Below are 25,233 nucleotides of genomic sequence, written 5' to 3' on the forward strand. Positions count from 1 at the left end.
CCCCATATACCCTCCACCCCCAAGGCCCAACCCTTCCTGTCCTGGACCTTCACAGAGTGATCCACAGACAGGACCTTTCCGCAGCCCCCCTCCAACCCCGGCCCCCCCCACCCCGTTCTGATAGTCTTCCTTTCTCAGCATTCTCCAGCAACCCCTCATGTCTCCCACCTCCACGGATTCCCCTTATTGTCCTTTCAGACATTTGGGGTCCTCTGCTCCTCCTCCTTGTAGAGATCCCCACATTCCGACTTTCACTCCCTGGGGAAGGAGCCTCCATTCTCCTTTAAGGATGCTTTCTCACACCTCTGCGCATCATCTCTTTTCAGATTTCCCTTTCCTCGTCGTCCCTACCTTATCTCTCATTCCGTGACACTGCACCTCTCACCCACATTGCCCATCTCAGCCTCCCATCTAGCGGGTTCCTTTACCCAGCCCTCCACCCCCCAGATTGTTGCCTCTCTTGGCACAATCTTAGTTGTTCAATAAACAACCTTTAGTCTCCGAATTTCCCTCTCCACGCACTCCTTTGAATCCTGTGATTGGGGATCCTCTGAACAACCCCCTCAGGGCAGTGGACGGATGAAGGCCAGTCTCGGAGAGGTGCCTGCCCGCCCCTTTCCACCCTTAGGGAAGTCCGTTAGTGAGAGCGGGGTGGGCGTTGAGGGAGGAAACTCGCGGCGGAGGGGCGAGGGGCGGAGCGGCAGTCCGTCTCGCACACTTCAAGGGTTGTTTTCTCTTTCAGAAAACGTTGAATGAACCGACTCAGACACTTCCACTTTAGTTTCGTTTCTTCTAGGGCCTTGCTTGGGTCTGTGAGCCCTTTCTGGCCCTTTCCGCCGGCTCATAAAGAGCTCTGGGGGCGTGCCAGCCGAGCTGGGGGAGCGGCGGGACACACACACACACACACACACACACGCACACCGAGACCCCCTGCTCCATTACCAGTGAAGTACCTTTTCCCTCCTTTCCCGCCCACCCCGGGCCGGGGACAGACTGCCCGGGCTAAGAGGGACCTGTTCTCTCCTGTGCCAAGGGCGGGCGCAAATCTCGGTGCTCCCTTCCCCCAGGTGAGAGTGGACCGCGGAAACGGAAGCGGCAGGGGCAATGCCGGCTGGGCCCTGCCCGTGAGTACTGATGCCCCCGCTCCCTCCCACCACCGGAAGCACAGCGAGGTCAAGGGCGCCCGGGAGTGGGCCGGCTGCGCGCTGGGACTGCCCTGCGGCCGCCTCTTTGAAGGCAAGGAGCGCGTTCTGGGTCGCGCAGCCCAAGAGAACCCTGGGCTTGATTCTGCACCCCCACCCCTCACCCCGTGGCGCAGATCGTGACCTGAGGCGCACAGGGTCTGTGTGGCGCAGAGCCCGCAGCTGGCCTGCGTCAGCCACCTCGGGAGACTCACCACAGCTGCCTCTGCCACCACCGCTGACAGACAAAAAGAAGGTTCTGCTGGGCCCCTGGCGAGGCCGCCACTGGGCCGACATCCCAGATCCTGTCCTGAGCACCTTCTACTGCTCCTTGGCCTCAAACCATGCCTTGTCAAAAGCCTCACCCTGAGGCTTGGTCCCTAAGTCAGCCTTATCTTCTGACTGGGCCTTTTTGACGCCAAGCTCCTGCCAAGCCCCAAGCTACTCCCCAACTCCTCCTGCAGCCACTTAGGACCTGAAAAGTCCCCAGGAACGTTTCTACCTCCTTCCCCCCAAGTCCAAACCTCTCCCTGGTGAGTCATTCCTTGAAAATGCCCTTTCAGGGGTGGCTCAGTTGGTTTAGCCTCCGACTCTTGATTTAGGCTCAGGCCATGATCCCATAGTCGGTGAGATGAAGCCCCACTTGTGGCTCCTCGCTGTCAGCCCAGAGCCTGCTTGGGATTCTCTCTACCTCTCTCTGCCCCTCCTCCTGTTTTGCAAGCACACTCTGTCTCTCAAAATAAACATTAAAAAAAAGAAAAGAAAATGCCCTTTCACCGACAAACTCTTTGAGAACAGCCTCAGTGTGGCTGCTTGAGTGGGCATGGAGTCCCCGGAAGAGACGGGGGAGCCCTGAGATAGATATAATGAATCCCAAATCCCTAGATATATGTTGGTGTAGAGGCTGATGCAAAGGAATGGAAAACCCCGGGTCCTGGCAGAGAGAGGGTTTTCTGGAGGAAGTGACACTTGGACCTTGAAAAGACAGCTGAGTATGGGCATAGGGGGACAAGCATTCCAGGCATGCAGCTCGAAACATGGGAGGCATGGGGAATCTTGGAGATTCTGTCAGGGTGGTTGTTCTGCAATGTCCCCACCCTCTTGCTTGTTGCCTGCCCCTCACACCTGAGGGCTCTTGCTTTCTGCAGCCTCCCCACATTGTGCTTTTCTCATGGTCTACAAGTTTCATCTGTGTGGAGGGAAGCCCAGGTCCACCGTGCACTGGTTGCTATGCCCAGTCCCTTTAACCCCCGCCCCAGTCTCAGGCTCTCTCAGCCAGTTCAGACCTCCTTCACTGTACACCTCCTCCCAAGTCTTCTGCCACCTCATCTCTATCCCTGGGAGCTCCGTGCCTTCAGCCCTCACCAGCTAGGCACAATGACCCCTTTGAACTCATGGGAGTCAGACTTAGGCCAGTGTAAGATTTAGGTTTCAACTTGAGTTCTGGCCACAATTTATGCTGCTTGCTCCCTCCCACTTGTCCCAGATTCAGCCACAGCCTGTTAGCTTCCTTCAGGAACTTGCTTTCTCCTCCATCTGTTATTGGCCCAGTCAGGCAAGTTTCTGACTACCCCACTAAGAGGTCATAGAACAGGAAGACTAGCTAAGTTTGTTTCCAGAGCCTAAGGCTCATGGCTGGGCTCCTATAAAAAAGGGATGTTTGCTGAATTAATCAAGGGAGTTAACAGCCTTGCTGCTTCCCTCTTGTTACTTGAAGCTGCCTTTGCTCTGCTGGACACTAGTTCCCTCTCCTCATCCTTGCTTCACCTAGTCCGGGTACCTGAAGGACAACCATGTCTCCAACTCAACACCCTTGTTCTCCCTGTGTCCCACCCCGCAATTTTTTTTTTTCGATTCCTTCCATAGTGCAATTCTTTGATTTTTTCCTTTAAAATAGCACTCTTCTTCAGTCCTTCAGTGGCCACTGTCCAACCCTAGCCCTACTCTTGAATCAAGACACCTCCACTCAAGTTTGTAGCATATGCTGCAACACTCAAGTAGAGTGACAGCTCCCCTCCAGAAAGCCTTCCCTACCTACACACACACACGCGCACACACACGCACGCACACACACACACACGCACACACACACACACCCCACACAAGAGCTGGTATGGGTAGCCTGGTTCCACTTAGCTCACCTTCTGAATTTTACATGTATAGAGTCCTCTACCCTTCTCCTTTGGCAATTCACTGAGGGGCAAGGGACAGAGAGAGGCCCTCTTTCATGATGAAACTCAGAGAACTTCTAAGGGAAGCAGGACACAGAACAAAGCACGCATAGGTGGAAGGAAGAGAAAAGATGCTTTTTTAAAGTTTTTATTTCAAAAAATAAAGCCGCAGTTAATTTCACATAAATATCTGGGGAGGGAAAGGGACAGGGATGTGGTGGGGGCTTGGCCCCTACCTCCTCTTCTCTTTCACACTGTATTGTAAAAGCAAAGGGGATGGCTAAGGAGAAAACAAGCAGAAGAAGCAGTCGGTGGGAGCATTCTTACTCAAAAGGCCCCCTCAGCACATCCCTGCCCTGAGGACTGCCTCGGCCCTGGCTCACCTTGCCGAACCAGCGGGAGAGCCATATCTGCTTCATGGTCATGTGATCTGGGAGAACTTCATTGTCAAAAAGGAGCTGTACCTAGGAGGGAGATGGGGACAGTTTTAGAAACCCCTCTCTCATGCAGGTCAAGAACTGCCCTGGTCCACTACAGACTCTGTGAACTCCCTTTGAGCTCCTCCCTTTCCCCCAAACACTGGCTGTGGGAATACTCACATGCTGGGGATTTAGCATTAAGCGGTGACATAGGACCCTTCGGAGATGACGAACTTCAGCTCTAACAGAACATCGAACATATTTGTTCTGGGGATAGGGAGGGAAGGCAAGAGGACAAGGTGTGTGAGGGAGGGGCAATGGGGAGGTGAGTCCTCAGAGAGGCCCTCCCCTCAGCCCCTCTCACCTGCAGGATGCTTTTATTCTTGTCCTTCCCAGAACTAGGAGGGAAACAGACACAGGTTAGGAGCCCTATCTTTCCCCCTGTCCCTCACCAAGAGCCATGGTATACTCTCTTCAAGGGAAGAGATACTCCCCCTCACTGCTCACCCTCTCACCAAGCCCCTCCCAGGTTTTGGGTCACTGACATTGTCACATCAGACAATTTATGACCTGACCCTTACCTCAGGCGCTCCAGGCATAGACTCAGCTGCTCATCATATCGATAGTAGTGGGCTTTAGAGTGGTCGAAGCTGCTGAAAGGGAGGCCGAGGTTGCTCAGGGCTGGCTCTAAGAAAGAGTAGTAAGGAGAGTGGCACAGATTCCATACTCCTTTTTCCCCAGAGAGAAAAACTGGGCAGGAGAAATGCTCTGGGGGGTTTACCTTACCCTCCTGCTGCCAAGGGACATACCTTCCCCACTGGGCTGGGTGACCCGGTCCAAGCCTCGGGACTGGTAGAATTCTCGAATCCGTTTCTCTTCACCTAGAAGGGAGGGGGGGTGTGGGAAGTAAATATTAGCCCTCCCTCATACTTTGTCCCTCTCCGGCTGTCAACCTCTTTACCTACATGATTCCCACCAAAGCCTTTGTCATCTCAAGCTGCCACCCAGCATCAGTCCTCCAGAGACCCCTCAAAGTGAGGTTGGTCACTCACTGTCTTGTAAGCCAGGCACTAGCTTGTACACGATGTCCTGCATGACCCGGTCCAGTTTGAGGTTGAGCAGTGGCTGTGTCTCGTGGATCTTGATGTTGCACATGGGGCAGTACTTACTGGTTTGGAGATACTTCACAATACAACTCTTGCAGACTGCAGGAAGGAAAAAGCAGACTCTTAGTCTCTCTGGGAATGGGATTCACGGGCTGGGTGGGGTGTCTGGGTGGTTGGGGCAGGCGGCCAAAAGCCTGGCAACTAGCTTGGAGGAGACTAGGGCCTGAAGGACCAGACAGAGTCCAGGGCACTCACAAGTATGAAGACACTCTGTGATGGTGGTGGCATCCACGAAGTAGCCGGCGCACAGACAGCAGACGATGTGTTCATTCAGGTCTTTGATCTTTACTCGGACCTCCTCCTGCGGACACACCGCCCGTCACCAACCATTCCCTCCAACGCCAAATCATACGCCTTCCCAGCTGCGAAAATGCCTCTTTCATCACACTCCAAGGCCAAGCCTCGCACCCTGCACGATCCGCAAGGGATTAGCTCCCGGGAGCTGACACTCCCCCTCCGCCCAGCAGGGGGCTCCGCGCACAGCGGGGGCTCCCTTCCCGTGGACTCGCCCGACCTTCCTTTCCCAGGGGAGACTACACGACGTGGGCGGCACAATGCGCAAGCGTCCTAGCTCGGAGTTTGGCAACCCGATCGCAATCGCGCAGGCGCATTGGGCACCCTGTCTCTGCGCAGGCGCACTGGGCGCCGGGCCAGCCACCGCCCGTCCTCTAGCCGGCCCCAGTTCGCACCGCTAGCCGACCACAGCAGTAACCCCGCCGCCCCTGCACCTCGTTCCGTAGCGGGTCCATCTTGTACACTGACTGGAGCTGGTTCCGAAGCCTCATCGCGATCGCAATCTGGCCCCCCTGAGGAGACGCCATCTTAAAGGCTGATCCCGGCCTGCCACTTCCGGTGCCGCCTGCGGGGCGGGACTTGTCGCCCAGCAACGAGGGCTTAGGTCTTTTCGGATTCGTTGACCCTCTGTAAGGCCCCGCCCATGTCCCTTTCTCCCCGTGTGCTCACCTGAGCCTCACTGGCCCCTCCCCCTCCTCAATCCGTAATTAGGGAGTGGGGGGGCGTGGGGAGGGGGTCCTATCTCATTGACCTCTTGTAGTAATCATCATAATAGACCCTACTCGACCGCGGGACTAACTTTTGGAGCCTGAAAAGACTATCCCCTTCTACCCCAAAGGGCCCGGCGGTCTCTGCCAGCCGCCGCTTAGGGTCGTCTATCTCCTGTGACCACGACCCCGCTAAAGAAGCCCCTCCCGGGTCCTCTCCTCATAAAGTCGCCCTCGTCGGCTGACGCGTACGCGTTACGGAGCTTCGTCTGGATGGCAGGCCTTCTCCCGGCTCCCGGCGGGATTTTCTCGGGGCTTTGCGGAGTCTCGGAGAGGGTGGCGGAGAGGGTGGCGGGGAGGGAGGGACCCCCAGGGACTTGGTAGTGATCTTATTCCGTCCCCCGCCCCCCCACCATCCTCCCCTGCCGCCGGGGCTTGTGGTGGCGGCGAGTGGGGGGGGGGCAGACCCTGGTTAATGATGATGATTCAATCATCGGCGCCTGCGGAGGCCTGGGACAGACTAATGCAGAGCAGATGCCGAAGGAGGAGGGGAGGAGGACTAGGACACTACCGCACATAGACACGCTGAAGCAGCGAGCGCCTGCAGTAGCATAGGCCCAGTCCCGTACTTGGAGAGGACGCAGGAGCTCTAGACCGTGTGCACTGCCATCCTTAGGTACTTCCAGTGGGATTAAAAACCAAGGATAAGTTTACTGTGAAGTATTAGCGTCAAGTGCAGTTGGAGAATCAAGGGAGAGACCCCAATGGAGACCACCAAAGGCTTTCTGGAAGAAGTGGGACTTTGGGTGGTCACAGTTCAGAGAATGGGGGTGGGGTGCCTGGATAAGAAGTGTGGTGGAAATAGAAAAGAAAGGCAGATTCGAAGGGATTGACCAGGGAGAGGAAAAGGAAAGAGGCAGAGGTGTGGATGTGGGAGTAGTGATAGAAACAGGGCCTAATGGAGCTGGGACTTTAGCCTGAGGGCAATAGGGAGCTAGCAGACCTTTTTTTTTTGAAGGGAGGGAATTATTCTATGAAAGAAGTATTTTGCTCATTTATCTTCTAGTAAATTGGAGTGGATAAAGCAGCAAAAAGTGATGAGATTAGTGATTTTTTAATTAACCCCTTCTCACTACGTCCACTGCTTACCTCCCTGGTCCAAGATACCATCATCTGTCCTCTGGATGATTGATTGCAGTGGCTTCTTGCCTGCTTTCCTTGCTTCCACGTTTCCATATGAATAAAAAAGGATATAAGTTAAGTTTTTGAGTTGATGGATATGTTTATTATCTGTGGTGGTTTCATGTGTGTATACATACACTTTTGTACACTTTAAATATGTGCAGTTTATTGTATGTTAGTTTTACCCTAAGAAACCTGTTAAAAATAAAACTAAAAAATCAGGTGTCTTTTCCTTAAAATTCCAATAGCTTTCTTTTTCAGAATAAAAGCCCAAGTCCTTACAATCCTTCAAGGCTTTGCATGGTCTCTCCAAATCACTCCGTCTCTCCAGCCATGCTGGACCCCTCACTGTTTGTTGCACAGATAACACCAAGATATACTTGCATTATCCCCAACTTGAAATGCTCAGATGTCCAAATGGCTCCTTTCTTCCAGGTCTTTACTCTGTGAGGTCTTCTGTGATCACTTTAGATAAATCACAACCCCCACCCTTTCACTCCTCCCCTTTCTTTGCTTTTTTTTCTTCTTCTTCTTAGCATTTATTGTTATTCAATATATATCGTCTTTTGTTTTACCTGCCTCCCCCATTAGAACATAAGCTTTGTTGTGGCAGGATTTTTTTTTTTTTCTGTTATGTCTGCAGCTATATCTCCAGTGTCTGGTGCATGGTAGGTGTTCAATCAAAATTTTCTAGATTAACAAATGAATGGATATAGGTGGTGGTGATGATGGCCTAGATTAGGGTTTTATCAGTGGAAATGGAAAGGAAGGGCTGTATCTGAAATATTTCAAAAGAAAGCATTATAGGAGGGAGTGAGCGGGGAGCTTGCAAGGGGAGCATGTCCCCCAGCCTGGTGGACTTTAAGGTGGCTGCAGCAAAGGCAAGCAGAACTGGCCAGAAGGTTAGGACAGAAAGGCTGGAACACAACAAGTGTCAGAGCCAAGGATGGAGATCTGTGAGTTTTCTGGGTGGATATAATAGGTGGGACTGTTAGAATGGGTGAAACCTGAGCAGATGTAGAGAGAGGGAAAGCTGAAGTCAGAGATCTGAGAATGCCCAGTCTTCAGTGGAAAAACCAAAGTCAGTGGAGAAAAAACATAAGCATTGATTATGAAAATCTAAAGAAGTAGACTAAGACATGGGGCGCCTGGGTGGCGCAGTCGGTTAAGCGTCCGACTTCAGCCGGGTCACGATCTCGCGGTCCGTGAGTTCGAGCCCCGCGTCGGGCTCTGGGCTGATGGCTCGGAGCCTGGAGCCTGTTTCCGATTCTGTGTCTCCCTCTCTCTCTGCCCCTCCCCCGTTCATGCTCTGTCTCTCTCTGTCCCAAAAAAATAAATAAACGTTGAAAAAAAAAATTTAAAAAAAAAAAAAAAGAAGTAGACTAAGACAATATTACATAAACCAAAAGGGACATTTCAAGAAACAGTTGGTGAGCCAGAGAGTAAAACATGTCAGAGAAGTCCTCAATATGGACATAGGAGCTCTTTGAAAAAGAGTGTAGTGAAACCAGGTTGTGGTGAGTTAAAAGAATAAATGATGAGGGGGTGCCTGGCTGGGTCAGTTGATGGTAGAACATGTGACTCTTGATATTGGGGTTGTAAGTTCGGGCCCCAGGTTGAGCACACAGATTAGTTTTAAAATAAGTAAAAAAATTTTTAAAAAGAAATGGTGAGGAAGTGGAGGCAGTGGGTATGTGGTGGGGTGGACAAGGGAAAAGAAAAACAGAATCTCTCTTGGAGATAAAAATCTCTCTTGTACAGATAAAAGAGACCTAAGACAGCAGGGGGTAGGAAGGACTAAGCTAATGACAGAAATGATGATACAGGAGTGGGGACCATCTCCTGGGAAAGACACTGCACAAAAAGCAGAAAGGAAGGAAAGGCACAGGCTGAGAATGTGCCTCTTCCTGTGAAGCTGCAAGCTTAAAGGCCTGACAACTTGAAGAATTAGGGACCACCTGCATGCATGTAGGACATGGGGAGATGGATGCAAAGCAGTGTGTATGGGAGGTGGGAGTTCTGACCTCAGGGCCTCCATCCTAGATATAAACTCAAAGGAACCACTTTTCCCAGAGAATTGGGATCAGAGAGGTGGAGACAAGCAGAGAAATTCCTAGGACTGTGGCTGACAGAATTGGATACCCATTGTTTCTGAAGTGAGGCAGTAATTTTTTTTTTTTGTAACTCCCCAGAAGATATGTATATATTACTGGGTTGGTGACCATTCCCCTGCCCAAGACTCGGTTGGGCCATCTCTGGGAGGCAGTGCCATCTGTGCTGACCTCAAAAGGCAGGATGAACAGTCAGCAGGTATACAGGTCTGCACGATGTTGCCTCTTCCTCTCTGATTGATTCATTCAAGAAGGATTTATTCAGCTTGATTGTAGACACATTAGTGCCCACCCTTTCCTCAGAGGCCCACCCCCTAGAGTGGGTAAAGGGACTGCCAGATTCCTAACCTGCAGGCCAGTTCCTCTCAGAGTCTTTATTTACTTTGCTGCCTCCCTAGGCTCTCTGTTTTCGTTCAGGGGATCCAGCCCAAGCTGTCTCGGTGGTTTTCCCTGGACAGCAGAACTTTCATGCTCCCTAGTTGCCCCATCTCTCTACTGCTGGCAAAGGGTGCTAGGGGAGGTGATAATGGCTCTCTTTTCCACTAAGATAACAACACAGCTGCCAAATTGGCAGGATCCTCTGCCCACCTTTCAGAAGGGGCTGTTGGCAGGGTGGGGAAAGGACTGAAGAAACTGCATAGTGGAAGTGGACAAGAAATTGGGGGAGGATGTTACATATTATTAATGCCGACTGCCTGCCTCCCCCCATGGTCCACTCCCTTCAGATTGAGGCTTCTGAGAACACCAGGGCCTGGTGGCTTTAGTGGGGGAAAATCCACTCCCTTTTTTCTCTTCTTTATCTTCCTGCCCAGATGCCCAAATATCATTCCTAATTCCCTGGAGAGAAAAGACCCCTCATCCTGCCTCAGGCACTGGGCTGCAGCCCATCTGCTGGGGAGAAAGGAGGGGCAGAGTCTTTTACCAGGAGATCCTGGAGAACCAACTGAAAGATCCGTGCTCTCAGGGAAGCCCGTTTCCTAGACTTAGAAGGCATTTCGGCTTACACGGGTAACCGGCAGCCTGGAGCCTGGAGCGGAGCATCCAGAGTGGGCTGGAGTCTAGGGGCTAGGGCTGGCACAGCAGGGCGGGGTCCTTTGGCCACCACGTGTCCAAGGCAGACCAAGCGGCTCATCGGTGCCCACCCGCCGCAGAATGGTAGGAACACCCCCCTCCTTGCGCCCAGTCTCACCGGCTCGGAGGCGCCAGGGCCCCCCCGGGGCCGGGGCGGGCCGGGGAAGGTAATGTAATTCCGACCCAGCTAACCCGATTATGGCGGCCTGCACCGGGCCGGGCGGCGGCGGGGGCGGGTCTACGACGCGGGGGCCCGCCGGGCCCGGGTCCCATCCCGGGAAGGACGCAGAGTTCACACACTCCCAGCTCTTGGGTCCGCGGCCAGAGGTCATAAGGTCACCAAGCGGCTTCAGTTTTTCCCCACCTCCCTTCTCTGACACACTCCAGGCACAGTTTCTAGGGCTTGGGTGGGGTGTAGCGTCTGTGGGAAATGAGGCGGCTGATCCCCCCCGAAGGCTTCGGTGAGGACTCATGTGTCGCCTGTGGCGATTTTGTCCTCCTGACTTTGAGGAGGGAGGGGAGAAGTGTGTGAGAATAGACTTCCTAGGCGCCTAGTGGAGGGGCAGAGTCCCGCATTGGTGGTCCCCTGTCGGGGGCGGAACGCCAGCCCCAAGCTCTCACCGGCTGGAGTTGGCCCGGCTTGGGCCAATGGTCCGCTCTACATCGATTTCAGAAAATCGAAATTCTAAGAAACACAGGGCACCAATTGCTGGCGCTCCCGGAAGGAGGTAGGGGCCCTATGGGAGAGGCCGGGAGGTGCACCAGGATAGCTGGCCCAGAGTGGTTGTTGCCCGCCCTAGCCCCCCCAGACGCACCCTGCCACTCCCTTCCCACACCTGTCCTCTTCCCGGGCCTCCAACTCGTCGGCGCTGTTCCCCAACCGCTTCCCATCGCAGCCAGGAAGCCACAACGAGATTTGGTCTTCGAGGGCACTTAGGCGGGGGCCACAACGAATCCGGGAGTTGGCAGGCAGGACCCATCGCTAGACGAAGAGTGGGGGCTGTGGGAGGAGGCACCTGCGAGGAAGCCGGTGAGGCCCAGGAGGCCCAAGGCGGAGGCCGGTGAGGATGGAGTTGCTGTGCGCATCTCGGCTGACTCAGCGGGCAGCGGCCCAAGCTCTGGCCCCTCCCGTGCTGAGCCTGGTTCCTAACACCCTTGCCACCTCCCCCCTTACCCCCACCATACCCGCCCGCCACTCTTCCCCGTGTTTCGCACAAACAGGCGTCTCTTTCCCTTTAACGGGTCCGGCCCCGCCCCTGCCCTACCCCCAGCCCCCACTGCCCACCCAGTGCTGATCTGTCAGTCACTGCCCCAGCCCCAGCCGGCCAACCCTCTCCACCCTGCACTCGGGCAGAGGCCCCGGCACCCTAGCGTCCATCTGAGCTTCAGAGACAGCAAGGGCACTCCTGGGGCCCCCGCCGGTCGCGCTCCCCCGGGATGCGAGTCCCTGCGCCGACGCCCGGCAGAGGCCGGCACGGGCGCGGCTACTCCCCGTGCACAGGCATGAAGATTTCCCGGGGGGCCCGGGGACCCGCCGCGGTCAGCTCCGCGGGCCCCTGAGGCCGTCGCCCCCAGCGCTCCGCGGCTGGGCTCCCAGAGTTGCCTGGGGCGCCCTCCCCAACCGCCAAACCTCCTGCGGTCCTCCTTGACCCGGACCCATGGAGCCGGCGGTCCTGGCCTCGCACAACCTCCCGCACCACGAGCCAATCAGCTTTGGCATCGACCAGATCCTGAGCTGCCCGGAACCCCCCGGGAGCAGCCTAGGCCCCGGTCGGTCGGGCCAGGGCCATGCGGAGAGTGTGGCGTTCTCGGGTGGATTTCACGGAACCTCAAGCTACGGCCCCGCGGGATCGCTGGCCCCCCTACCTGGCAGCTCCGGCATGGGCCCAGGTGGCGTGATCCGCGTCCCGGCGCATCGTCCGCTGCCAGTGCCGCCGCCTGCGGGAGGTGCCCCTGCGGTGCCTGGACCCTCTGGCTTGGGCGGAGCCGGGGGCCTAGCGGGACTCACCTTCCCTTGGATGGACAGCGGCCGCCGCTTTGCCAAGGACCGGCTCACGGGTGAGGTTGCCCGACCCTCCAGCGTCTTGCCCCACACTGACCCCCTTTCCTCATCTTTGATCGTTCTGCTCCAACTCAACTTCCCCGTACGCTCCCCGCCCGGATCAACCCAGGCGATCCTTCCCCAATTTGTGTCTCGTGGTCGCGCTGCTTAAGAGAGACGATGGGGTAGGAGCTGCCGTCGATGCCCGCGCCCTCCTTTGCAGGCCACAGTCCACACTGAGGGGAGGGAAGGATGAAGTTCCGGGGGCCGTCTCTTCCTTAGCAGAGGGGGAGGGCCATTTCTTCTGAGGCCCTTTCTTGTCTGGAGGCCTTTGCTGATGCGAGGCCGAGCCTGGGGCACCTGGAAGGGCTGCCCTGAAAACCTTGCCCTGTTCTTTCTTCCTCCCTGTAGCCGCACTCTCGCCCTTCTCCGGGACGCGCCGCATAGGCCACCCCTACCAAAACCGGACCCCTCCGAAGCGGAAGAAGCCGCGCACGTCCTTCTCCCGTTCGCAGGTGCTGGAGCTGGAGCGGCGCTTCCTGCGCCAGAAGTACTTGGCCTCGGCCGAGAGAGCAGCGCTGGCCAAGGCCCTGCGCATGACCGACGCACAGGTCAAGACTTGGTTCCAGAACCGGCGCACCAAGTGGCGGTGAGGCGCGGGGCGCGCGACGGCTGGCGGGTGGCGTCAAAGCGGCGGTGAGGCGCGGGGCGGGTGAGGCACCTCGGGCCCGGCGGTGACGATGAGGCGCGGGGTGGGCGAGGGCTGGCCTGACACCGCGACTCGACTTTCACAGGCGCCAGACGGCGGAGGAACGCGAGGCGGAGCGGCACCGCGCGGGCCGGCTGCTCCTGCACCTGCAGCAGGACGCCCTACCCCGGCCTCTGCGGCCGCCGCTGCCCCCCGACCCACTCTGCCTGCACAACTCGTCGCTCTTTGCGCTGCAGAACCTACAGCCCTGGGCCGAGGACAACAAGGTGGCTTCCGTGTCTGGGCTCGCCTCGGTGGTGTGAGCGACGCCTGCCCAACCCGCCGAGCGCTCTTTTCCGGACCGAGGCGCCGCGTGGAGCGCCGGGCTCAGGGCCACGGAGCGCGCGGCTGACCATGCCATGGCTCTGTGGTAGCGGAGCTTGTGAGGAAGGGCTGGCTTTGAGGCTATCGTCGAGGGCTCCTGGGCCACTGCCGGCTCCCAGGCTAGCGTTGCACGGAAGCACCGTGCTTAGACGTGGCCTTTCCCGCCATTTCCCAGTCAACTGTGGTTGCACCCCAGCTGGAATCCGAGGAGCCGAGAAGGCGGGACCTGCAGTATGGTAGCCAATGAGGTGAGGGGAGGGGGAGGGCTGGCCAATGGGAGCTGCTCTCCTGAGGACTACGGATTCTTCCGAGGGTGGGTTAGTGCTGGGGTTCTGGACCCACCGGGCAAGCTCAAGGTGGTGCTGGGATGGGACGGCAGCTCGCACGCACTGCCTGGGCCTGTACCAAAGGTGTGATGGAAGGAAAGAAGACACCAATGACAGTGGTATAACGGAGGAGGTGCTGGAGGGTGAGAGTCTGACTGACTGTGACAGGAACCAGAGGGTTATCCACACTGGGCATCTCATTCTTCAACTGTAAAATAATCGCCAAGGATACCTTCCTGACTTTGAACCTCATGTTGTCGTGTGTGTTCAACCCGCTGACTCCGTCCTCCTCCTTGAGCCTCACAACGTGCCTGGGCGGCAGGCAAGACGGATGCTTATACACCCCATGAAAGACACAGTCACTAATCTGGCTCTGGTGTCCTATGGGGACAGAGAGGGGAGAGGGGGGAGCAGTGGATAAAATTAATGGGCCCTGTGGAGTTAGGGTGAGCAGAATTTGGCAAATAAGTAGGGATATCTGAGAAGAATCAAAGATAATTCCAAGGTTGGAAATGTAGAGGACCAGGAGATCAATGGTGTCGTGGATAATAAAGAGGAATGAAAAGACTGGAGCAAGATAACTCTGAAGGCAAAACTAAATGCCAGACCTAAAGAGAATACATTCTGGAAAAGTGCTTTTGGGGGAGGTTGGTTGACATCTATGCAGACGTGGAGCTAGAATGATGAGAACAGATAGACTCTCCAAGGGGAGGACACTCTGAGGAGAAAAAAGCAGAGTTGTAAGGATTAAATCTTTCTTTCTACCAATTTCTACAAACACATTTACAATGTGCAAGATGATGGAGGATATCAAAGTTAATAGTTCAAAGGAAGAAAAGGGAATGAGCACTCAGCTGGAAAGAAAGGAAAGCATGATGTCCCTGAAGTTGTTAGAAAGACTTTAGCTTGTGAGTGGGCCAGGGGCTGCTGGGACGCTTATTGATGGAAAGTTAAGAGTTTGGGGATGGTTGCAACAGCCATGAGGTTTAAGAAGGAGCAGGATCTAAGTTGTATGTGGAAAAGGGAAGATTTTTGTCTGATTTCTTACAGCACTCTCATTCTTCCTCCCCTAGAGGCAGCAGTAAGACAGAGGGAAGTGAGCTTTGGGCAGGGTCAGAGACCAACTGTTGTCAAACTGCTCATGTTCTAGGGTAGTGACAGCTAGGTCAGTCACAGCACCAAGTCTTGACCACGGGAGGGAACCAGGCAAGAGGATATTGTGGGGGGAGTTGGATGATACTGTGTCATCTCTAACTCATGGATGTTGTGTATGCTGCTGCAGAACAAAACTCAAACTTGACACATAGAAAAAGAACTTTTATAGGCCAAAATGAAGCACACAAAGATGGGTTTGGCATAAGTTGGGGGCTTGGCGGTGACATGTCAGTCACTCTCCAATAAATAGAAGAAGGCTAAGGAAAGGGTCCAACCTTATGTATACTGTGGCTTTCCCAATTCCCTCCACTCTTGGTCCACCACTTCTTGAGTCTCAGATTCCAGGATTTACATTTGACCCTAACCTTTGGCCTTCTAAATCTGGCTGGCTGCCTTAGTGCTAGCCTGAGGGGGATCTAATGCCTTGAGATGAGCTCAGTTCCATTCCTTAGGCAAGTCACTGCAGGACACAGGCATCTCCAAACTCTTGGGTGGAGGGGGATTCACTTTCTATTGAAGAATCTGCCATTTCTTCTCTCAGCTGGTTCAAGAGGTCTCTGCTCTCACTGGGAGGCAAGTTACTAAGGAAGTATGGAGGGGCCAATTCCACCAGCCTGACAGAGAGAGTCACAATCAGAAGATGACTTCTGTATCCTCTCTTGTAATACAGATTCTTTTTTTTTTGTAATACAGATTCTTAAACTTCCCATTCTGTCCACAAACCCTGCCTCTTCAAATCATATGTCACTACAAACCACTAAGATATCCTCCTCTCCTTAAGGCTCTCTAACTCCCCAGCCATAATTTTGGCCCCTAGAAGGGGAATGGGCAACGTAGGAGGGGTGTCAGGGAACTCACATCTGTGGTTGAATCTCAGAAACAATGGAAAGGCAGTTGTCTTTGGAAATGGAGAAATTGTGGTAAAGCACCCATGGTGGAGGTCTGGCTGGAGCCCGGCGGCTTCGGTAGCAGCAGTATGGGGAGAGCTGGGCCACATGCTTATGTGTTAGGAGCAGGTAATTTCCAGTCCCATCTGTGTCTCGGGCCACCTCATTGAAAAGCAAAGATAGTGAGGGAGTGAGTGGTGGGGGCGGGGGGAGAGGAAGACAACAGAAAAAAGAAAAGGGGGTTGAGAAAGAATTAGGAAGGGTGGCGAGAGTATTAAAAGTAAAGCATCATCTCTAGGTGTTAGAGTCCCTATCATATGGCATTTCCCATAGCCCCCTGTACTCCAATGCCTCAAAAATTTCTTCTGGTTCTTAAAAATCCTTTGAATGATCATCTGGACTCCAATTTCAGAGACGGCAAATCAATTTTTGATCCCTCTGCTTTCTGCTCCATTTATGACCTTCACCCCAACTCTTTCCCCTAACCTTGAGGAAGTATCCTGACACCAGTGCTTTCTGAAGGTTTCTGCGATTCTGCTCAGAGCCAAAGGCTGGCTGGGACAAGGGAAGTTCAATTCGTTGCATGAGTTCTAGGAGTTCACCTCGAAGTTTCCGGGCTTGGCACAATGCTGCCCAGTTTAGCCCCCGAGCCTGACACCAAGCTTTGTCTGCTCCACCTAAAAGAGGAAAGGGAACAGCTACAACTACAAAGAGAGCCCCAAGAGAACCCAGAGTTTGGTCAAAGGGCCACCTCCTCCTGGGCATAGAGATCTGCCAGCTGGTTGCATACTGCTTCCCCTCTTTGGAAAATCTGGGATTTTATAAGAAGATGCCGAGTGGGCTACTCACTCTGTATAAAGGCTTCGTACACCTGGATCAAAGAACTGTGATCACCATCTGTGTGTTCCAGGGCTCGGCGCAAGGCAGCTTCTTCTGCACAGTGTGGAGGCTGGGTGAACCCAGGGGCAGCTGGAGGCAGAAACAAGGAAGGTCATTTTGGGGAATGAGAGAGGATAGCAGTACAGAAGGAAGGGTGAAAAGCTGTAAAATGCCATTTTGGGAAATGTATTCAAAAGACATCGATAACTTCTAGGTGCTATAAACTTTATTAGACAGTGAACGTAAATAATGAAAGAGTCTCTGCCCTCAAGTAGTTTAGAGTCTAGTGGGAGACATAAGCAAGCTTGATCAGCACAACAGGTGTGTGGGCCAATGTTTGAAGTTTTGTTAGGAATTAGCTCAGTGGCAAAGGGGCAGAGAGTCTGAACTGTGGGCATGGCAAGGCACAGACGTTAGTAATGTGGCCTGTTTGGAGAACTGCAAGCACTTAGTAAGGGTAGAGAGAATGGCATGTGTGGCACAGTGGCAGCAGATAAAGCTGGAGAGGCAGGTATGTGCCAGGTCATGAGAGGTTGGATGTACTGTGCTGATGAGTTTATATTCTATCTGGAAGGTAAAGAGTAGCTGTTGGAGAAGAGTTTTGAAGTAAGAGAGTCCACGTGTTTGAAGAAGTTTACTTGACAAGTTAGAAGGCTAAAGGAATCCAGTCTCAGTGGGGATGAGGATCTAACACTGGCACCAATAGTGAGTTTGGAGACAAACAGATGAATTAAAAAACTCACACACATTTAGGAGATAAAAATGAAAGAACCCGGAGAAATATTAGTCTAGAATGATGGCAGTAAAGCTGCAGAGGCGATGGCATGCTTTTGTGGTGGTGGTGAGGGAACGGTTTAAGCAAGTGCTTGAGTTCGGCTCTGGGCTGGGATACTGTGGACAATTGTGGTAGAAATGTCCATCAGGAGTTGGATATATAAATCTAAGATTCAGAAGAATGATATTGCCAGGGAGATACAAGGTTTGGAAATTTTAAGTGTAAAGATGGCACTAAAGACCATGGGTGTGCATGAACTTGCTCGGAGAGTTCAAGGAATGAGAAGGCAAAAGGGGAAAGGATGGAACTTGGAGGTCTAATTTACCGTGGGTAAGCAGAGGACAAGGAGCCCAGGAAGAGATGAAGGGAATGACCAGAAAAGTAGGATGAACACCCAGAGAAGCAGGTCACAGAGGCTTAGGGAGCGGGCAGTTTCAAGGTGGGAGTGGTCGGCATTTTCAAGTGTCAGAAGGTCATAAGGAGCAAGGAAGGGCTCAGAAGTGTTTAGTGGATTCGGCCTGGGGGGTGGGGTGGGAGGTCACTGCTGAGCTGAGACTTGTCAGGGTTGCTACGGGCCTAAGGCTGGGATGCAGTGGGCAGGAACACACTAGGCAGACTGGGACAGAGGTTATTCTGTATAGCTGCTGGGGAGTAGAGTGTGGAGGGAGAGGGGTGTGGAGCTCTAGTAATAATAGGAGAGATTTAAGCATGTTGGAGGCAAGAACCAGCATTGGGAAAAGGCTAACGAGACAGGAGAAGGATAAGTGATTAAGGCTGTGATTTTGGGCACTGTAAGGGAAGCATAGGAGATGGGGCTGGCCTTTGGAGCACCAGAACATCAGAAAGGGCTGGGAAGGACTGAAGTGGTGTCAAGAGCCAGAGACAGAAGTGATTTATACCAGTGAGCATGGCGGCCAGGGTGAGCATCTCATCCACACAGTCAAACTCGCAGGAGGCCAGCAGGGCTTTGGCCAGCTCAGGGGGCAGGGGGAACTCTGATAGGATGACTCCCAGGTCTGACAGGTTCCCATCATCATCCAGAGCTGCCAGATAGTCTAAGTCTTCTAGGGCCTGCATCAGTGCTTCTGGAGCTGGTGAGGAAACAGGGCTTATAGGGCAGGAAGTCTCAGAGCCTGGAGAGCCCGGAGAGCCTGGAGGTCAGGCAGCAGGACTTGGGCAGGAGGGGTGCTCACCAGGCCGGTCCAGGAAGTGACACTCCCCTGGCTCTGCAATCTGTCTCCTCTTTAGTAGTAACACCAGGGGGCTCAGATTCTCCTCACATACCCTGGGTGAGGGCAGTGGGGACGCCTCTAGTTCTAGGAAGGACTTAGGGTACAGGCAGAGGCAGGATCCTGAGGGGAGAAAAGATTTGGGACAGAAGGCCACCGTAGATTTCTCGGAGTTTGTGTGTGGTTGACTTTTCATGTTTGATCTCAGAAGGGCAAAGGCTCTTACCTGGTAGGACCCCTCTTGCCCGGAGTCTTCTTGCCTCTGCCTGACATTTGCTGATTGGTCTCAACACTTGGGATTCTGCTCGGATCTGAGGATTGTACACCTGTCACCGCCCCCCAACCAAGGCCAAGACAGATCAGAGCGGGCCACTTCTATCTTTAGCCCCCTCATCCCCCTCATCTCTCTCACTCACACTTCGAAGCTCCAGTCCTGAGTCAATGACATGTCGGATGGAAGGGAGGGAGAAGGAGAAGTCAGCCAGCCAGTGAGTGACCACGACCTTTCTGGCACCCAAGTCTATGTCCTCGTATGCAGCCTGAACAGCTGGGCCATGTCCTGGGTGAAGGGGCAGCACTCGTGGTGGAGGCCCTCTGAGAGCCAAGGGCCCCACCTCCCTGGACAAGGATTCACAGCACAGCAAAATTTCCTGAAGAGAAGGGTGGGGCATTAAGGCAGTTCTCACCTTTTTGGGTGACAAACCCTTTTGAAAAACTGATGAAAGCTATGGTCTTTCACTCTGAAAAAATGCACATACTCATAAAGTTGGGGGTGTTATAATTTCAGGAATTTACTGAACCACAGTCTCTGCCTTAACATGGATTCAAGAAGGGGGTGGTAGACCTCTTTACCCTGAAGTCCTTGAGTTTTTCCTAAGGACCCCAACATAGTAAATACTATAACTCCAATGTTCCTAACAAGCATTGCTCCCCCAGAAAGGAAGGCGGCATACATGTGAATCTCCTTCTGCAGCCCATTTTTACCTCCTCACTGGGCAGGTATACTAGCACATCTCCTGGAGTCTCCTTCGTACACAATTCAATCACAGCTTGGCAGGCAGCTTCCACTCGATCAGTAGGGACAGTGTCCCTGTATACAGGAGTGGGACACGCACCAGGCCCTCTGGGTACATGCACAATAGGAGGATTGCCCCAGAAGGCTTGGAGCTTAGGTTCAAGGGCAGGGTCAGTAACCACAACCACTCTTGAGTCCCCTGGAAGGTTTCCCAGGCTGGCATTTCGCAGTAGCCCCTGGAGCAAATCCGAGGCCACTGATCGCTCCTGAGCCTCATCCAGCACCAGCACGCCCCAGGCTCCTGTGCCCCGGGTTGAGGCCACCTCCTGTAGAAGCAGCCTGTCCCAGCAAAACCTGTTGACATTGGCAGTGGGAGGAGTCAGTGTGGGCAGTGACCAGCTCCAGGAGTCCAGGGGAGTGACTTCCTGTTGGGGGAGGGGGCTAGGCTTTTGATTATAAGGTCAGAAAAAGACCGTGAACCCGTATTGAGACCCACAACCCCACTGATGACATTTTGTTCACAAGGTGTACTCCAGTTGGGAGAGTGGGACTCATGATGAGGGTGAGGTTGAGTGTCCGAGGTCCCTGGCTGGGGTTAAGGGCTTCATTCAGCATTGTGTCATGCATGATTTAAAGGGTGAACTGGGCTGAGGGAGTGTATGGTGAGATGTCAGAGGGCTGGGCTTGTTTCTACTGGGTGAGGGGAATTAGATTTGGGTCAGGCCTGCAAGAGGCCTCACCTGAGCAGGGTGTCCGGCCCAGTGCAGTCTTCCTGGGGAATGCTGTATCCAACCTCATGACCCAGGGTTAGGTCCATCTCATCGGCAACCCGCAGGGCCAGGCTCAGGGCTGCCAGAGGGTGGGGCTGAGTGACAGTTACTTGGCCTTCCTGGAAACCCCTGGCCAATGCAAACTCTGCGCACCATTGAGGGATCTGGGGTAGGGACAGGAAGGACAACCAATCAGCAAGATGCAGGACTTCAGTCAGAAGTGCTGGGGCGCTGTGGCCACTTTCATTTGGGGGTTCCCTGGTCTTTCACCAGCCACCCTGGGGTCAGTCTAACTGGTCTCCCTTTGACCACCTCCCCAATAACCCCATGCAGCCCAACCCCCACTTCGCCTGTGGAAGGACCAGTTCTCTAGCCCCTCCCTTTTTCTACTCCCAGAATCTCCCCCAACCTGGGTGCTCTTGCCAGAGCCAGGCTCTCCAGACACCAACACCACTCCCGAGGGGCTACTCTCCAATTGCTCCATGAAGATAAAGCGAGCAGCCCAGATGGGTAAGGCCCGGCGCTGCTCAAGAAGCTCGTAGTAGCGGGAAGAGAATGGGAGCCCGTCAAAGGGGTTCACAGCCAATTCAGACTCCCTGGGGCTTGGGCCAGACTCTTCTGCCAGCCCAAGAAGCCGAGAGGCCATGGTGGCTGACTGGCAGTACCTACAGAAGGCAGGGCAGTGATTAAGGCTTCGTATGAAATGACTTACACCATCTTCCCACCCTTGATCCCTAACCTGTACCCTCAGGTGATACTGCACTGGGGTCCATCCTTCCCAGCATTTCTTGCCTGCTACAAAACCGCGGAGACCGGAGTCTGAAAGTGAGGTACTATCACAAGCGGACTATTAACCTGTAGTCGGGTAGTAAAAATCCTGTGACTAACATAGGGGGCCTCCAGGGCAGCAGGAATTGTGGTATCCTGTGGGAAGGCTCCGAGAGGAAAAGGATAGAGAATAAGAAGAAAGGGACAAGAATTGGGGTGGGGGGGGGGTGCGGCGACAGGGCCACAAGGATCCTGGATTCAAACCTGCTTGCAGCTCTGAGACGTGTCAGGATGGCAGCCAGTTCTGGACCCACCCAGCCAGTCACCACCAACCCAGACCAGAGTGAAGTACAAAGGTAAATTCCGGCTCCACCCTGGGGCTGGGCTTAAATGGGAACCCTAGACTGGTTTTGGGGTGGGGCCATTTGCTCCACCTTATTTAACCTGTCAGAAGCCTATAAGGAAAACAGGTTCCAGACACCACACTGAGCATGTGTACTCTACAATGTATATTGTACTTGTTAGTGAAAGGCATCTTGGGACTTGAAGTTTTGCAAGCTGTTTCTTCACAAAGCTGAGCTGAGCACCCAAGCTAGGGTCCAGTGGCTGCTGGTCTTTCGTTCAGTTATACTTCCTTAATATCACTCATCTCTTGACACGAAGAGGTGATTTCAACCACCTCCCACAAACCCACAAGGAGGCTCTCACCCATGTTCTTCCCAAACCAAGGAAAAAGGAACCTGCTCAGTAGGTTTTTGAGACCCAGAGAGGCAACAGATATACCTTGAGTGAAAACCCTGAATTTAATGTGGTTTTGGGGGGAGCCCCATCCCTCCCTTTTTACCACCCACCCTTCCAGCCTGTTGTAAGTTGGGTGAGGGCTGCCCCCAGTCTCCGTCCTGCGGCTCTGGGTGCCATCCTGTGCTCAGTCAGCCTCCTGGGCCTGTCTCTCTGTGAATCTCCTGTGAGACATAGAAAGAAGACATTGTGTGGGCTTTGTCGTATTGTCCCTATAATTACCACTTTTCTCCAACCTACCCCTTCCTGCCCTCTGTCCTCTAAGCCCCTCACCTTCTCGCGTATTCATACAGTGCCTGCTTGCGCTCCTGTAGGCTCTCCTGCCGGGCCCAGGAGGACTTGGCAAATGTGAGGGCTGTGGGCTGAGGGGTCACCAGGCCAGAGCTGGGGAACTGAGGTGATCACAATGTCAGAGGGCTTGCGAAGTCATCATCATTAAACACGCATCGAATGCCTACTTTGCAAGAGAGGCACTGTGCTAGGGTCTCAGGATCAAAAAAGAGATATCAAGGAAAGGGAGTATGAAGACTGCCCCTACCCACCCAAGTCCTGTACCTAACCATTTCCTGGGTCTCACCTTGGGAGCGGAGGCTGTGGAAAGGGACTGGGTCCCTTCAGTGATATCTTCAGGCATGAACGCTACAGCTCCCTCAAGCAGATTAGTGATGGTCAAGTCTACACAGCCAGTCCTGGCTGGGGAGAGAGGAAGAAAGAAGGGAGTCTGTTTCCCTGCTCTACTTCTCCCCTCACCACCCACTTTTCCTCTCTGTGCCTGTCTCCTGTGTGAGGCTACCCTTTCCCATACCCAGGTCTCTCTGGATGACGCCCAGTGGCACATGGGGTAAAACCTCCTTGACTCTCTGAGCCAGAGTTGCCAGCTGCACATCAGGAGAAGGGCCAGGGGAGGGAGGGAAAGAAGACTGGGCTGCAAAAAAGAAATCCGAAACATGGTGAGTGGAGAACTGGGAGGAAGGAGAGGCTGACTAGCAAGGAATAGGAAGGAAATCACAATAGGCTGTAAAACCCCAAAAAACTTTGTGTACAGAGACCATATACCTGACGGAGGGCGCAATCTGGGGTGTCTTTGTCGTTTCATGTGTTCTGCTTTGTCTGCTGGAGTGAGCCGTGTCCCTGTCTGGCCCAATTCTTTGGCCAACAGCTAGGGAAAATTGGAAGGTTGAAAGTGTTAAGGTTGCAAGACTTCCTCCTTCTAGTCTTAAGGAAAAACTCCACCTCCACCCTGCCTGTGTACCCTACCACCTGTTGTACACGGAGGGCAAACTCCTCATTCCCCTCCCCTAGCTCGCGATGAACAGGACGAAGCCATCTGCAAAAAATAAAAAAATAAAAAAATCCAGGACCATGTTGAGTGCACCTGGGGTACAGTGTGTCACCCTCTCCCCATTTTGATATTTCATTTCATGGAACAGTTGTGATTAGGGTGGGGAGATAGTAAACACTTTGTATTGCCTCTGTGATAGAATCTTGATACTAAAAGATCTGCTAAAGGACAAGAAGAGGCAGCCTCTTCAAGGAAGAGGTGAGCTTCTCCCAGCACCAAAAAAGAAGACAGTTAATACCTTATTTGATACACGGTGAAAGGGACGAAAAGTGACCACAGCAGTTCTGAGACCCAGGAGGCATCGGACACGGTCTGAAGGAAGGGCATGAAGGGAGGTCTAAGCCTCGGCCAGGAATGGGAAATTTGCCCTCCAAGCCCCAGAGATTCCCTGTCCAACACACACTCACCACAGAGACTAGGGGTCTCTGGACTCTCAGGGTAAGAGGTTGTACCACATCCTGAATAGAAAATGGCCAGGAACTAGAAGAGGGAAGAGAAAGTAGGATGGGATTCTAGCCAGCCTTACTTAGAACAGAAAACTGTCAAACTGTACAAGTAGATAAATGAGGAATAAAGAGATAGAGGGGGAAAGAACTAAAAGTGAACAGAAAGGAAATCAACTAGGATGGACAGGGCAGGGCTGAAAACTGTGAAAACTCAAGGGGCCCCAAGCCTGACCACCTACCCAGCTGGAGACCCATACCTGTGCTCACCCACCTGAAGCGCAGCAGCCCCTCCCGGCCGTTGGTGGCCTCTTCCTCAGGGAATAGCAGCAGAGGGGTCGGGGGAAGCCTCGTGGAAGCACAGAATCTCTTGAGTGACTCCACCAACTCCCCCCGCCCATCCATCTCCATGAAGCCCCGAGACCAGCATACAAAGCTTGGGGGACTATTGAGTAGAGGCTAGAAATGGAAAAAAGAGAAAGCAAAAAAGGAATATTGAGAAGTGAGAAAAATTGACATATGGGGTAGAGAAGCGAGATTAGGGGTAAGATTCAGTATTTCGTGGTCCCCAAGGGAAACCTGGGAGGGCAAAGGGGAGCCTTGGGCTGGGCCCCAGGGAACCGCCCCGTGGCACTCTCGGCTTCGCCCCCCACTCACGGTGCTACAGCTGGTGAGCAGATTGACTATGTTGTGGTCGAAAGGTGTCACGTGGTTGGAAATGAGGACCCTGACGCGGTGATCCCGGAGTCCCGAGTCCTCCTGCCGGGCCACGAGCCCCAGCACCGCACACATGGTCCGCACCACGAACCTGGGGACGCAGGCAGTGGTGACTTCACGGCCTCGGGCCGGGCCCAGCCCTGACCCTCCCGGAATCCCTGGGTTGTTACCTGCGAAGGACGCTGTCTGGCAGAGCGCAGCTGACCAGGAAGACGTGGATCCCAAGAAAGAGCCGCAGGACGAGGAGGCAGAACCCGACGGGAGCGTACAGCAGCAGCGCGAGGAGCAGGAAGCCGTCACCCGGGAGCCTGGGGGCGAGAGGCGGGGTGATCGGGCGCCGAAGGCCGTAGTGGATGCGGGAGCCGACCTCTTCCCGCCAGGGCTCTTACCGGTGCGAGTCAAAGAGCCGCTCCGGCCCCAGCGCCTGGGAAGGCTCCATCGCTGCTGCTTTAGGGCTGTTCGACCACGGCCGCCATCTTCGCGCCCCGCCGCAGGGGCTCCTGGGAAGGTGGAGTCTTCGGGCATCCGCCCAGGGTGCCGGCACCCGAAATCTTGAGGCGCCCCGGAAGGGCTAGCGGTCCCAGCATGCCTCGCGGGCCCTTGGGCCACCTCAGAACTCGCGTCCCGCGGGGACCACAATTCCCAGCATTCACGGGGCGGAGGCGGAGTTGGCCTCCCGGAATCCTGGGTCCCGGCGTGCACTTCTGAAGGACT

General features: G+C 54.1%; 4 protein-coding genes across 8 annotated transcripts; 1 reads left to right on the top strand and 3 right to left on the bottom strand.

The window, feature by feature from the left end:
* Positions 1-3,484: 3,484 nt before the first annotated feature.
* PCGF1 (polycomb group ring finger 1) lies at positions 3,485-12,524 on the bottom strand. Of its 4 annotated transcripts, none has more exons than XM_047067678.1 (10): positions 7,088-8,219; positions 5,666-5,743; positions 5,133-5,238; positions 4,824-4,976; positions 4,581-4,652; positions 4,353-4,458; positions 4,136-4,169; positions 3,952-4,038; positions 3,736-3,816; positions 3,485-3,632 (listed from the first exon to the last, which is right to left on the bottom strand). In XM_047067678.1, exons 1-10 carry the CDS (start codon positions 7,172-7,174, stop codon positions 3,585-3,587), a joined length of 852 nt encoding a protein of 283 aa, XP_046923634.1. In that variant the 5' UTR covers positions 7,175-8,219; the 3' UTR covers positions 3,485-3,584. The 4 variants fall into 4 exon arrangements, with proteins under 4 accessions (XP_046923634.1, XP_046923636.1, XP_046923635.1 ...); XM_047067679.1 differs by lacking the exon at positions 3,485-3,632 and adding an exon at positions 12,169-12,524 and having other exon boundaries at positions 3,639-3,816; positions 7,088-7,159; XM_047067680.1 differs by lacking the exon at positions 7,088-8,219 and having other exon boundaries at positions 5,666-5,758.
* Positions 11,826-14,652, top strand: TLX2 (T cell leukemia homeobox 2). Its single transcript, XM_047067681.1, has 3 exons — positions 11,826-12,360; positions 12,755-12,992; positions 13,138-14,652. Exons 1-3 carry the CDS (start codon positions 11,961-11,963, stop codon positions 13,352-13,354), a joined length of 855 nt encoding a protein of 284 aa, XP_046923637.1. The 5' UTR covers positions 11,826-11,960; the 3' UTR covers positions 13,355-14,652.
* A 385-nt stretch (positions 14,653-15,037) lies between these two features.
* On the bottom strand, positions 15,038-21,901 carry DQX1 (DEAQ-box RNA dependent ATPase 1). The gene is made up of 11 exons (XM_047067672.1): positions 20,861-21,901; positions 20,422-20,615; positions 19,651-20,035; positions 19,083-19,316; positions 18,893-18,992; positions 18,631-18,789; positions 18,337-18,528; positions 16,633-16,752; positions 16,270-16,460; positions 15,755-15,945; positions 15,038-15,510 (listed from the first exon to the last, which is right to left on the bottom strand). The coding sequence occupies exons 1-11, from the start codon at positions 21,095-21,097 to the stop codon at positions 15,354-15,356; spliced, it is 2,160 nt and encodes a 719-aa protein (XP_046923628.1). The 5' UTR covers positions 21,098-21,901; the 3' UTR covers positions 15,038-15,353.
* Positions 21,902-21,999: 98 nt separating this feature from the next.
* AUP1 (AUP1 lipid droplet regulating VLDL assembly factor) lies at positions 22,000-25,207 on the bottom strand. 2 transcript variants are annotated; one of them, XM_047067674.1, is made up of 12 exons: positions 24,909-25,075; positions 24,690-24,827; positions 24,460-24,610; positions 24,077-24,261; positions 23,767-23,839; positions 23,598-23,671; positions 23,278-23,344; positions 23,074-23,176; positions 22,823-22,942; positions 22,595-22,710; positions 22,291-22,409; positions 22,000-22,181 (listed from the first exon to the last, which is right to left on the bottom strand). In XM_047067674.1, the coding sequence occupies exons 1-12, from the start codon at positions 24,956-24,958 to the stop codon at positions 22,145-22,147; spliced, it is 1,233 nt and encodes a 410-aa protein (XP_046923630.1). In that variant the 5' UTR covers positions 24,959-25,075; the 3' UTR covers positions 22,000-22,144. The 2 variants fall into 2 exon arrangements, with proteins under 2 accessions (XP_046923630.1, XP_046923632.1); XM_047067676.1 differs by lacking the exon at positions 22,000-22,181 and having other exon boundaries at positions 22,379-22,471; positions 24,909-25,207.
* Between the last annotated feature and the right edge of the window lie 26 nt (positions 25,208-25,233).

Source organism: Lynx rufus, unplaced genomic scaffold (genome assembly GCF_022079265.1).
Source record: "Lynx rufus isolate CCGP_SWC_20201006 ecotype Redwood Valley unplaced genomic scaffold, mLynRuf1.p SCAF_8, whole genome shotgun sequence".
Lineage (NCBI taxonomy): Eukaryota > Metazoa > Chordata > Mammalia > Carnivora > Felidae > Lynx > Lynx rufus.

Coding starts and splice junctions, on each gene's coding strand:
- PCGF1 (XM_047067677.1), bottom strand. CDS start 7,174: ATGGAAACGTGGAAGCAAGGAAAGCAGGCAAGAAGCCACTGCAATCAA. Junction 4,039..4,135: donor AGAATAAAAGCATCCTGCAG/GTGAGAGGGGCT, acceptor CCCTATCCCCAG/AACAAATATGTTCGATGTTC. Junction 3,817..3,951: donor TAATGCTAAATCCCCAGCAT/GTGAGTATTCCC, acceptor TCTCCCTCCTAG/GTACAGCTCCTTTTTGACAA.
- TLX2 (XM_047067681.1), top strand. CDS start 11,961: ATGGAGCCGGCGGTCCTGGCCTCGCACAACCTCCCGCACCACGAGCCA. Junction 12,361..12,754: donor TGCCAAGGACCGGCTCACGG/GTGAGGTTGCCC, acceptor TCCTCCCTGTAG/CCGCACTCTCGCCCTTCTCC. Junction 12,993..13,137: donor AACCGGCGCACCAAGTGGCG/GTGAGGCGCGGG, acceptor CGACTTTCACAG/GCGCCAGACGGCGGAGGAAC.
- DQX1 (XM_047067672.1), bottom strand. CDS start 21,097: ATGGCCTCTCGGCTTCTTGGGCTGGCAGAAGAGTCTGGCCCAAGCCCC. Junction 20,036..20,421: donor GGGCCGGACACCCTGCTCAG/GTGAGGCCTCTT, acceptor CAATGTCAACAG/GTTTTGCTGGGACAGGCTGC. Junction 18,993..19,082: donor CAGGACTGGAGCTTCGAAGT/GTGAGTGAGAGA, acceptor GGGCGGTGACAG/GTGTACAATCCTCAGATCCG.
- AUP1 (XM_047067674.1), bottom strand. CDS start 24,958: ATGGAGCCTTCCCAGGCGCTGGGGCCGGAGCGGCTCTTTGACTCGCAC. Junction 22,410..22,594: donor CCACAGCCTCCGCTCCCAAG/GTGAGACCCAGG, acceptor TGATCACCTCAG/TTCCCCAGCTCTGGCCTGGT. Junction 22,182..22,290: donor CTGTATGAATACGCGAGAAG/GTGAGGGGCTTA, acceptor TATGTCTCACAG/GAGATTCACAGAGAGACAGG.